Genomic DNA, 13053 nt, shown 5'->3' on the forward strand with positions numbered 1-13053 from the left:
TCAAATCAAATTCCCATTGAAAGTATGGAAATATCTCCCATTTGGTAATGAACAACACCCAACGTTTTGCATGTAATTAGGTTGTCAGGTTGCTTGCAAAGAGCTAGCTTCCTTCTGATGCTGATGGGTAACAAGTATTTTACCAACAGCAATTCTGTACAGGACAGCTATGGCACTATATAAAGTGGTTTAGGAGAAAGATAATAGTGTCACATAGGCTACAGGAGATCAGAAGGAGATACCAAGTGAAAAGAAAACAGCACATTTCCACTGCAGCCAACAAAAATCTGCCTCGGGGTTAAAAATCATATATCTGACCATCTTCATGGAACTTCAACTTTCACAATGAGACTTTCTGAGCATTGATGCTCTTGCCTTATTATTAATATTATTATAGTTTATTATGTATATTACCACAGTGCCTAGGAGCCCAAGTCATGGACCAAGATCCCATCTAAACCTTTTTTCCTCCTCCCCAAGCCAAGGGAAGTTGTTTGGCTCACACACTGGGGATCCATGAAGGCAGATTTTGATTGGGTTTTCTAAAGATGAGGGGTAGGTGGAAAGCAAGACCATAGCACAAGGGAGAAAAAAAAAGGAGATTTGAGTTTAGCGCAAACATACTTGAGGTCAGCAGAGTGGGCAGCCATGAGGTTTCTGAGGCTCTTGTCAGCAAGAGGACAACCAGAAAGGCTGAAAGAGAAGAGATGGAATATCTGGATAAGCCCAAAAAAATTAAGAAAAAGAGGGGAAGGGTGAAGGAAGGGGAGAAGGAAACAGAACCAAACCATCCACACGATTAAAAAAATATGTAGTCTAAAGAGTCAGAACCTGAAACAGTAGGTCAACAAACCTGCGGTGAGAGGCATAGTTTCCCGTGATGTGTCCACTGCCATCACAGCCTGGGGTAGGGCAACTGAACAAAAATAATAAAAAGCGTAAGTGCCAAAAAGAAATAAACTCATTGAAAGATTCATGCATGGGTTAAAACAGGGAAGAAACCTTTCTTGGTTGAAAAATAAAAGAAATTTGGTTGGTGTGTGGGCCAGGGCTCTTTGGGTAGGTGAAATACCGGTGTGTGTTCTGGATTTTGTTAGCACAGCTTAGCATTGGCCTTGATATTTACTTATTAGTGTTAGCAGCCAGTAGAAATCTGTACAAATAAACCAACTGCTTCCTTTTTGGCCTGCTCTCTTTCCCTTTGTTCCCAAAAGGCCACAGCGACCTTTCCTTCTTTGAAGGAATTTGTGGCAAAATATGAAGAATGAGTAAAAAGATTGTTTGCTTGGAGTATTTTGTTTTTGTTTGTGTTTTTAAAAGGAGGAACTAAAACAGCCTGAATGGTATTGTAAATGGAAAGCCAGCTTTACAGACTCAGTATTGCCAGTTATCGTGGTTTTTATCGCAGTCTTGTGACATTTTGTTAGAACCCCCAGCTGCTGGAATCAGGTGATTATCTGCGAATCTCAGCTTTCATAGAATTATAAAAGGGTAGGACTGGAAGTAACCTCAATAGGTCATCCAGTCCAGTCTCCTGCACTCAAGATGGGACTAAGATAACAAGTGACAAAGTGATGGTCTAGTTATTACAGCTTTCTTTCTTTCAGTTTCTAGCACTCAAGGGTGCAGAGAAAAGCTTGAAAATGTGAATCCTAAATGTTCCATCACCTGAAGGCAAATTAAAAGACCTCAATTTAAAAAATAAATCGCATGATATCTGGGGCTTCACTCATAATTGTTGAACATTTGGACTTGGCCATACTGCAGAAAGATGGTTTATCCTGGCTTTGTTTTATATCTCTCTACCTCCCCACTGCTTCCCAATGAATCTTACAGGCAATGGGACACGTGTAGTGGTTTGTGGTATTCAGGAAATAAAATCCATAATGCTGCATGTGATTGCACAGCTACATTTGCTTATGGTGGGGCTTACTATAACAGTAGCCAAACACAGTCTTCAAATATGGATTCCTGGGTTCAGGACCGTATCTGGGAATTAGTGCTAATGAAATACTTTGGGCTGGATTCTAGCTCCCCCTGTATGGGTTTGCAAGGTACGGTGGGGGTTTTAGGGAGTCATCTTCCTCCATCCCTGATGCTCCACAAGGACCAATGCTGGGAGAGCCAGAGTGCCGTTAGCAGTGGTCAATATGCCAAATGGGTCAGGACATGGCCATGGCTAGTGGAATGAGGCCATGTGACCAGGTAAAAGCAGCAGCTGGAAAAGGTTGAGAGATCCCTGCCTGTCACATGTTCGGGTGGAGTATATAAGGAAGAAGAAGCTGAGTCCATGGCTATCACAGGGGAAGATCCTGACCTCTTGAGGCCTTTGGGTATTATGGTCAGTGATTTCAGCAGACCTGTTTTATTCTGTTGTCTAACTGTCGTAGTAAACAATAAAAAGCACCCAGAGGAAAGGGACTTCTGAAGGACTTGGGCATGGAGTTTGCTTCCCTTCCCCGGCTGCTGGAAAAGCCCACCAGCCTCCAGGCCAGTGCTGGGGGAGCACAAGCTACACCTCCAAAGAGAGGTGCAAGATCTGCTTCACAGTGAATTCCCTCAGCAGACCACAAGCATTGTGTCTGCCTCAGCACTCCTGTAATATAGCGTCCCTCCCTGCCCTTCCATAGAACAGCTTGCCCAGCCATGGTACAGCTCTCTACATAGAAACAAGCCCAATGACTTAATGGTAGTGTTAGACGGTAATATTCATGGTTCCAAATTTGGGACCTGGTCCTAACCCTAACTGCCCAAGCTGGAGGGACTGAGGGAGTTCTGCAAAGACAATGCCCGCCCCCAACCCTCATGGAGAGGGAGCGTCTTGCATCAGCCTGGAGCAACCATAGTAGATGCACAAAGCAATAATGACAGGATCTGGTCAGAGGGTTGCAAAACATGGCACCTTTGAGGGTTGGGGAGAGTAGAAACACCAAGAATGAGTTGGGGGAAAGGAGATGGCTGTACTCTGAACACAGAAAGAAACAACCCACATCAATACACAGTGCACAGGAACTGGATAGATTCTTGGTACTAGGGCAGGACAACTACCTCATAGTTTGTCCATGATGATGGTCCTGGGACTCCCGTTTCTGATGCCCCACAAAACAACTTGTTTTATACCCTCTGCTGTTGCTGCCTCCACTCCCTCTGCATTATGGGACAAGGGGCACATGCAAAGGTTACTCACACCAAGATACAGAAAGGAAAATCAACCTAAAGTCCCCCTCACAGTAACAAAAAAAATATCATCACTGGAACTACGATTAATTTACAGATGTTCAACCAACAATATACATTGCTGTGTGGCACGAGAGACTTGTATGGGTACGGTGGCCATAAACATGACAGAAATGGGCAACACTTTCCCAGACACTTGCTACCAGCATCTTGAGATGACACAGAGAGCACATGGACATGAAAACTTAAATCTACATGACAAGTGAGTTTGCTCATGAATGGGCTGCATCTAGTGCATGTAGTTCATGGCAAAATGATCAAAGAAGACTTGTGTCCCTGGTATGGAAAGGAAGCTTGGTGCTGCCTAGAACACCAGGAAAGTTCCTTTCCAGAGCTGTTCATTGCTATGAAACAGTCTCCCTTTGAATACTGCCAGGGGTCAGGGAGAACTTGGCATACCCACCCTAGAAATTGATGCTTACACCATTTCTGGAAAAAAAAACCTTTAAAATTTTGCCTATGGGGTTCATTATGTGTCTTGCACATGTAAGGAGGATTCTTTTCCCTCTTTCTCTGCTCACCTGGGACTTCGACATATCCCCCGTTTCCTCCCAGCATCAAATACTCTCCTTCAAACCTCCCTCTTGCATAGCCAAATAATGAGCTAGACTGAAAGAGGTTAGCGAAATGAAGGCTTTTTGTGCCCTTCCTACCTTATATTTACAAAGGTCAGAGTTACCCTGGAAATAAGCCTAGGAATAATAGCTCCATTGACAAGTTTACTTTACTTTGGGGATTAGCCTGCCACACCTTGCGTCTGAACAGTTTACTCCAGCATTCCTTCAGATTAGAGCTGGGTCCAAGCTGCAAAGTTTGGATCAGGATCTGAATTCTCCCTTTTGTTCACATGAGCAATAGGGATCCAGGGGTCTTCATCTTCTCCTAAGGAGAGGGATCCAGCTGAAAAGTTCAGGATCCAAACTTCCCAAGTTTCTAGGGGCATTCAGGTCTGGGGTTTGGTTCAGGGCACTCTCAAATGTAGCACACAGTGCAATAGTATACAGCTGCGTTGTTTCAATAGTATACATTGTAGGGTCTTTATAGCTTTCTTCAAGGGGACTGTACTCATTGCTCTGTGTTGCCAAAAAACACTGTTCCACTGAGATGGCTGCAAGACGGCCTGCTTACCTGCCTTTCCAACTCTGGGCATGATGGCACTGGGTTCTGAGCACCAGCTGGGAGGTATCAAGATCCCTTGGCCACATTGACTTCAAAGAATAGTTTAGCATCTCATGCCTGAGGAGGCAGGGTACTGGGCAAACTCTTTCCCTCGATCACTGCACAAGTTTTAATTTGAAGGGGAAGTATATAGGGAAAATGGTCTCAGAAACTACGTTTTCACAGACACTTTCATGAATCCTGGGACCACAGAGCTTTCAATTAGGTTCTTTTAATCATTACATAGTTCCAGGAAGACCATCTGGGATAATACTTTATCTTGATAATCAGAAGTAGTCAGAGGATGAGATTTCTCTTGAAGCTTTCGGTTTGAAGTGTTTGGATTAAATAAGACCATCACAGTATGAAACAATGTTGAACATTTTAGTTATGTGCTTTTTTTTAAACTGATTCCCACCTCCCTACTCTTCCTGGCTGTCCTGAGCATTTTATACATTTCACTTTGGCTCTGCCATCAAAGAGGCAGGACTTACGTGAGTAGCTCCTTCTTGATGTCCTTGGGAAGGAATTTAAGCTTGAAGTTGGTTAAGGTAACTTCCCCGGGATACTTCCGTTCTTCAAAGTTCTCCTCTGACACTTCCTGCTCATCTGCTTCCGAGGAGGCAAAAGAATGGGCTGCGGGCTCTGACTGTAAGAAACCAGTGGGAATAATATCTTTACTGATCTACATCCTGTGAACATGGCAGCGCTGAGGGGTCAAAAGAGTCCATCTATCCATTGTAGGCCTTTCTATAGCTCCCATCATCTGAACACTTCACAATTTTTAAAAGCAGCAAAGAATCCTATGCCACCTTATAGACTAACAGACGTTTTGGAGCATGAGCTTTCGTGGGTGAATACCCACTTCCTCAGATGCATGCAAACCATGCATAGCCAGCTTTATGCCATCTACTGCAGAGGGCTTTCCTGAACAGGCTGGGGTAGGAGGGGGCATGGTCTGAGCACGCTGTACTGTGGTTATCCCTGGCTGGGGGAACAGTCCCCTATAAGGTGCCACAGGATTCTTTGCTGCTTTTACAGATCCAGACTAACATGGCTACCCCTCTGATACTTGTCACAATCTTTAGTATATTTATCCTTCTAACAGCTCTGGGAAGCAGGAAAGTGCTTTTATCCCCTTTTTACAAATGGGAAACTGAGGCACAGAGAGGCTAAGCAGCTAGTCTACCATGACACAGGAAGTCTGTGGTGGAGCAGGGAATTAACCCTAGGTGTCCCAAAGGGCAGGCAAGAACCTTACTCACTGGATCATCTTTCCTGCCAGGAATTCTAAACGTCTGGTGCCTGCTTCAGGTCTTGCTCCCACTGGATGTTCACTAGTGTAATTTCACTTGAGTTGCTGCTGATTTACCCTGATGTCACTGAGATCAGAATGAGGCCACTGGGTTTATAGTAATTAATTATTTCTCCCCTCCGCTTGGCTCATTAATTCACACTGCAATCCTCTCAGTCAGGAATGGGGAAACTCATTTTGCCTGACCTTGCAGCCACTTGCACATTTTGGGTCAGATCTTGGTTCCCAGCTCCAGCCTCTCCGCCCCACTCCAGTGACACAAAGGAGAAGGAGAACAGGCCTAATGAGATGTTAAAGAATTCCTAGGGGATGCAAACCAGGCATAGCCGGCTTTATGCCATCTACTGCAGAGGGCTTTCCTGAACAGGCTGGGGTAGGAGGGGGCATGGTCTGAGCACGCTGTACTGTGGTTATCCCTGGCTGGGGGAACAGTCCCTAAGGGATCACTCCAATCTGCATAATTTAGAGCAGCTGTTAGGTTGCTTTAAATCAGGGGTCAGCAATCTTTGGCATGCAGCTCACTGGGCCAGTTTGTTTACCTGCCATTTTCGGCAGATTACAGCTCCCACTGGCTGCGGTTTGCTGTCCCAGGCCAATGGGGGCTGCAGGAAGCGGTGAAGGCTGAGGGATGTGCTGGCTGCCATTTCCCGCCACCCCCATTGGCCTGGAGTGGCCAACTGCAGCCAGTGGGAGCCGCGATCGGCCGAACCTGCAGACATGGCAAGTAAACAAACTGGCGTGGCCTGCCAGGGTGCTTACTCTGGCGAGCCATGTGCTCAACGCTGCCGACTCCTGCTCTAAATTATGCTGGGTGTCTGATTCAGCCCCAGGTCTAGGATGGCAGAAAGGTGGCTTAGAGGTGTTTCCCCTTTCACCCTGTATCCTGTGCTGGGTGCAGTCTGACTGGACCCAGGGATCTGGGCCAGAGGGTTTAAAATTTGCATGCAACTTCAACCTTATCACATCTGCATTCTACTCAGGAGAGATGGTGAGAAAAGGAGCAGGAAAGAGGAAGAAAACAACTAACAAAAACAGAATGAGAACTGGAGAATGGAGTGGGCAGAGTAAAAAGTGAACACAGAGAGGCTGAAAAAGGATCAGAGAGGCAGGGAGAGAGAGACAGAAAGTAAAACTAAACACAGTATGGGACGGATTTTCCAAAGTACTCAGCACTGGCCTAACTCTTCCCCAACGAAGTCAATGGGAGTAAAGTGCCCCAGGAAGCCAGAGTCACTGGTCTCTAGAGAGGAAACTTATTACTATAGATCACGCTCTGCATCTCAGTGGAAAAGAGACCTAATTACAAGGTCCCATCACCGCTCACCTCTTCCGGCTCCTCTTCCCGCTGACGATTTGGTTTGGTGTAGTCAATGGGGCCATCCCATTCATCCTGACGGGAGGTCTGGCTGGACTGGGGTGAGGTCATGGTGCTGCTAGTGGCACTCGTGCTATTTTGGCGTTGGGACACATCTGGGGACTTCACACTGGGACTGCTGCTGCAGCTGCTGCTGCTGGGGAAGGTGCTCTCCCGTTTGCGATGCTTGTTCATGCTTAAGTCCAGCGTCCCGTTTTCATCCACCTCAATGTCCATAGACTGAAAGATTGGGGACAACATTCTAAATGAGCCACTGCAATCAGTTTTCGGAGTGTATCTTTTGCTTTACAGGGCAGTCAGGGGCCTAAAGCAATATGGAGTAGTGGGCACTAGCATGCCATCCGCTTTCTTCAAGCTCTGACAGTCAATGGGATGGAATGGGGCAGAATGGGATTTCCTCTTGGAAATGTGCCATGTGAATATGTCCGAGCAGTGAATGCAACATCTGTTTGGAAGAGATCCTTGTCTTGGACAGGGACTTTATATAGTCCCATGTCTCCATACCATGTTCTACAGACACTGTTGTGGATACTGACCTATTTTCCAAATGAACAATCAAGGACTTTTTCTTCAAAACAGGACATGCTGAATATGCAAAAGATGTACAACGTACAGGAAAAGTGGCAGCGGAGCCAGCACAGGCACTCATTATGCTAGCGTGCCAGCGTGTTACTCCCAATTTTACAGTTTAGGCCTCATTCTGCAAGGTGCTGAGTGCCTTTTGATGGTGCTAAGCGCCTTTTGATGGTGCTAAGCACCTTCTGTTGCTTGAGGTACAAGCATGCATTACTATTAAGGAAGTGCTCCATTCCCTGCCGTACCAGGGGCTTGTGAAGTCAAGCTCCAATAGTACCAGTCCCATCTAGCCCTCAAGTAGAGCTGGTCAGGAATTTTGTCTCTAAATGTGGCTTCCTCAAATTTGACATTTGCCATTTTGCAAAAAACAAAAAACAAAAAAACCCATTGATTTTCCATTGGGAAGAATCTAAATGAAACATTTAATTGAGGGTCAGTTTGACAATAACCTGCATTTATTTGAAGGTCAAGACCATAACAGGGTTTAAAAAAAAAACTAGATAAATTAATGGAGGATACGTCCATCAATGGCTATTAGCCAGGCTGGGCAGGGATGGTGTTCCTAGCCTCTGTTTGCCAGAAGCTGGGAATGGGCGACAGGGGATGGATCACTCGATGGTTACCTGTTCTGTTCATTCCCTCTGGAGCACCTGGCATTGGCCACTGCCAGAAGACAGGATACTGGGCCGGATGGACCTTTGGTCTGACCCAGCAGGGCCATTCTTATGTTCTCATGATGCGATGCCTCAGGGGAGCTGTAGTTAAGATGCCTTCTGTCCCTGTTTTCCCTCATTGGCTGGACTTCCTGACTAGAACTACATGTCCCATCATGCATCAGGGTTTCCCCTCTGCCATTTTGGAAATCATAACTTTTCAGAGCGTTTTGTTCTGTGTAAACTTTTGGCATTTTGTTCTGATTCGGGATGAAAACTGATGTCAAAATATCAACATTTCCCTCAGGCCAGAAATTCTGATTTTCATCCAGCTCTGGTTTTAAGTACATTGAAGTTAATTACCCGGAGATCGTTTTTGAACAGTGTCCCGTTTACATTGTCTTTGTTGTTGCGGATTTTACCCTCAGCCCCCTGCGTTTCCTTGCAGTCAAGCTCACCTTGCTGGGAAGATCCTGCTGCTTGGTACTGAGATTTTCTGGCATTTCCCAGCAGCGGGTGGAGAGATTTAAAATGGCAGTGGCAGCCATATGTGCGGCCTCGGCATCGTGAGAGTAGTCGAAGCCTGTAGAGGAAGATGAAGTGCTCTTCACATAACTGCTGGAAGGGCTGTGGCTGGGGGAAGAGGCCTTTGGAAAAGGTTTAGCTGCAAAAAGGGAACAATACAGGGCTGATATATAACTTACACATGAGCGTTATAGGCAAATCAACCTCATGCCACTGATTTCAGTGCATATGGATGCTACTGCAATGGCAACCCTTTACTTATTATAAACCTGTCAGCAAATTTAGTGCTCCTGGAACTGAAGGTGCTAATAGGTGGGAACTCATGCTCAGGTGTACTGAGGTGAAAGGTTGCTGCATTAACTGACTACACCATCAAATTCCCAGAATACTGTAGCCCTCTTCATTAAAACCATACTCCTGTACTATCCTGAGGGCTTCAAAGGGGAAACAATAGTGAATCTTCACTTGTTTTTTTCTTTTGCTTTCTCAAAAGTTTTACAGCATATAATTATACAAACATATATAATTTTATTTTATTTTTTTTAAAAAAAATCACATTTTAACAGCAAAACCATGCCAATCACAGCTATAAAATTTGACTTTCTGATGATGGTGTAGCTGTGCTAAATCTCCTAGAATATATTTATACTGTCTAGAACTACATTGCCCTGTGCATTATTATATACTGAGTCTGACCCTGCCAGGTGCTGAGCACCCTCGACTTCCATTAAAACTAGTGGGATGTGAGGAGACTCGCCATCTCCCAAGATTACATCAATATAAATCATGGCCCCAATCTTGCAAACCAATCCATTTGGAAGGACTCTGTCATCCACATAGAGCCCCTTGGAAGTCAGTCTCTCTGTGTAGGCAGAGGGGTCTTCTCACATGGATCCAGCTGCAGGATGGGCTCTGTACTTCCAAATTTACATGTCAGATCCTGAAGTTCTTGGCCAATTTTTCCTTTGCCCTTATCCAACCAAAACTCCCATTAACTTTGGTGGGAGTTTTGCCTGTGAAAGGCCTGTAAGATTTGGCCTATGTTCGCAAAGCAGCTTGACAAGCTCAGATGAAGGTGCCATAGCAAAGCAAAATGATTTTATTATTCCCATTATGAACTCTAAAAATAAGACAATATAAACGTCTAATCTTGTCAAGGACCACTTCCCTCTCATTGTGTCTGTGCATAATGCCTATTGACATTAATAGGAGTTATGTGCACACATCCTTCTGGATGAAGAGCTCTTTAAAATAAGTCCTTAATAAAAGGAACAGATTTGACTGCTATGATTGGCAATCATATTAATCTTGTTGCTCTGATTAACCCATGGAAGTCTTGCCCAAATGGTTATTCTTGTGCGTTTTTTGTTGTTTTTTTTTTTAATTTCAGTCCAGTATAATCCATGTCTTTTGGTGAGGTCGGGGTGTTTGTAAGCATAACCTGACAATATCCAGAATGGTGAGATGCCAATTTCAATTTCACACTGTACACTCAGCGATGCTTTTCCATTTCATAAGTATTGCTAGCACTAATGGACTTGCAATCAGCAAATTAGTAAAAATGAGTGATGAGAAAAAATAGAAAGGATTATCCTAGTGGGGCTGCTGGAATTATTTTTGTCAGTACAATTACCCTGAAAATTCTTTGCGAATATTGCAAATAACACAATCTATTCAGCAGCAGAATCACTTGTGCTGGGAAACAAATTACTTTTCCATCAGCCCTAACCCAGGATGACAGTGGCAGTTGTGCTCTCTGGCCTCCATCCAATTTCATTGTCTGATCCTTTACAGATTTAGTACTGTAATAAAAGGGAGCTTCCATTGTAGTGCAACAACCAGGATGCTTTCAAGCATGAGCACTTTTTAGAGAGCAGCTGCGTCAGGATTAAACAGGACTCTGAAAGTGGGATTAGCTACAAAGAGAAAGCCCTCTTGAGGCTGCTGACTTCTGCAAACTGGTTTCCTAAATCTTTTTTTTTTTTATGCTTTAAAAGATGGATTCAGCATGCATGTGTGGAGACTAATGGAGTAGGAACATTAAACAGTCAAAGTGCATGAGTCTGCACTGGCCATCCACTACAGAGGTGTAACATACGATTGCTAATTTCAACCCACTATGTCCATCTCAACTCCTACACCCAAAGGTCCACCCTCAGGGGGGTTATTTGATCATTTCATTTTACACATGCATCTAATTGGAGGCTTCCTTTGGTCAATGGCTCTGCCAAGTCATGCAAAATCCTTGGTAGATAAGAGTGGTAGGTAGATAAGACAGATAAGATGTTAGATAACTGATGGCTAGAAGGTGTATGGTTAATACAATATAATACATGAGACAAACAGGTAGAATATCTTAGTTAGATATCAGATAGAGAAGAGATGAAATAGAGAAGAGATGAAATATAAGCCAACTAGCTAGAATAGAAATGGATAGATGAATGGAGGAATATATATTAGTTGTAAGATATTGGGGACAAACTGGAGGCTACTGTGTAACTTATCCTACCTATAGATATTGTTCAGATGAACGTATCCAAGGCCGGATGCAATTCTCCCCAAAGCTGAAGCCAAAGAAATTGTCCTTTGGGCTAAAGACTTCATAGACAGCTGTTCTTATTTGTCCCATTCCCTTCCCTCAAACACACCCTCCCAAGAGTCACAGTATTTTCTGGCCTGTGATATTTGATGATAAAGTACAGAGCACTCAGCACCAAACCCCTCACTTGTCCCAACTTACATTTAAAGGCTTTCGGTGAGGTTTCGCTAGTCTGAATCTTTGGGGCAAGCATGCGTTTGCCAAAAACCTGAGCATCAAAACTTGCATAATCGAAGGTGACCTTGGAGTACTTCTCCAGCTCCTTGGCCAGGTTGGCCCTAGGGGTTGCTGGAACCATGTTGGGCCTGTAGCTCCCATACTGAGGAATCTCCAGCTGCTTCACAAAGCACATAGGCCTGCAGATAAAAAAAAAGAACCAAAACCCAACAATCAACAATACTTCTCTTTCATTTCCCCACTTTGTAAGTGATTCACAGTGAAAGCACCAAGGCATATCTTTTCTCCAGAGAATAGTTTACAAATATTATGCCCAAAACAAAGCAGGACCATTTCTTCATAACTCCGTTCATGGGTTTATCAGGTTTTCCTTACAAAATACTATGTGGGCCAGATTCTGATTTCATTTCCTCCAGACTTACACCAGAGGAACAGAGATCAGAATCTGACCCTGAGCTTCTAAAGAGTAGGGCTGGAAATTTCACGTTCGTAATTCTTGCACTGGATCCAGTGATGTTAATTGCATAAATCACAATGCAACCTTTTATTTTGGGGCACTGTGTCTATGTTTTCTCTTTGTCAATAGAAATAAAATCTTGAGGTAGTGCTTTCCTTTGGGAGAACTGAAAAGAAATGGCATTAAATATTACAAAGAGAGCAGAGTTAAGCTCAAGTCACCACTGCAGGTTTCATTCCACAGTGAATATGAACACACAATAAGGGAAGGCTGCTACCCTATCTGCAGAGTCCCTTTTAATGACCCACTTCTGCTATGCAGCCCATAGTGAATCAATCTGGCTTGCATATAAATCGCCTATTGTTATTCCCCTTCCTCTAACCTCTTTTAACTGGTTATTCCTTAAACTATGAGAATCTTGGGCTTAGGCCATAGTAGGGACTACCACAAACAAACAAATAAACAAACAAACAAACAATGTTAATGGTCTTTTTTTTTTTCCCCCAAAGATGCTGAGCACTCACAACTCCAGCTGACCTGAGTTTTCAGCTGTTCTGGGGAAAAACCAAACCCCATCAGAGCTTGATGCTTTGCTGGGCTGTGGCACATCAACATTTAGAAGGGTTTGCGCAGCAGTCTTGCCTTAGTCCCCTCATTGTAAACTAACTAACCATATTACAATCCATGTGTAGCATCATGAACCACAAAACTGTGTAGGCAAGGAATCATCAGGGACATTCTTAGTGCTGGCCAGTCCTCATTCCAGGCAGATCAGATAAAACCAAACAAATCAATCAAATTATTCAAAAATGATTACACTCCTTTCGAACCAACAAAGTCCCATTCCTGCAAGCCATGTAGTCAACGAAAGACACGTGTTGGGGTTTATTTAAAAAAAGCTACAACTGAATAATTTGTATGTGGCCTTAAAAAGAACAACCAACCCTACTTATAATGCTGATATAATAGCCATAATTCTCA

The 13053-nt window shown here is 44.0% G+C and overlaps 1 protein-coding gene across 6 annotated transcripts in view; it reads right to left on the reverse strand.

Moving 5' to 3' along the window:
* Positions 1-13053, reverse strand: part of MYT1 (myelin transcription factor 1) — a 111561-nt gene that overhangs the window by 25153 nt on the left and 73355 nt on the right. For 3 of the 6 annotated variants that reach the window (XM_050918715.1, XM_050918714.1, XM_050918719.1), the window contains 7 exons: positions 11580-11794; positions 8773-8978; positions 7035-7304; positions 4890-5044; positions 3049-3147; positions 854-916; positions 625-693 (listed from right to left, as the gene is read on the reverse strand). In XM_050918715.1, the coding sequence (XP_050774672.1) occupies positions 625-693; positions 854-916; positions 3049-3147; positions 4890-5044; positions 7035-7304; positions 8773-8978; positions 11580-11794 (1077 nt within the window). The remainder of the gene's footprint in view (positions 1-624; positions 694-853; positions 917-3048; positions 3148-4889; positions 5045-7034; positions 7305-8772; positions 8979-11579; positions 11795-13053) is intronic. The other 3 variants (XM_050918716.1, XM_050918718.1, XM_050918717.1) reach the window with 3 other exon arrangements.

Source organism: Gopherus flavomarginatus, chromosome 11 (genome assembly GCF_025201925.1).
Source record: "Gopherus flavomarginatus isolate rGopFla2 chromosome 11, rGopFla2.mat.asm, whole genome shotgun sequence".
NCBI lineage: Eukaryota > Metazoa > Chordata > Testudines > Testudinidae > Gopherus > Gopherus flavomarginatus.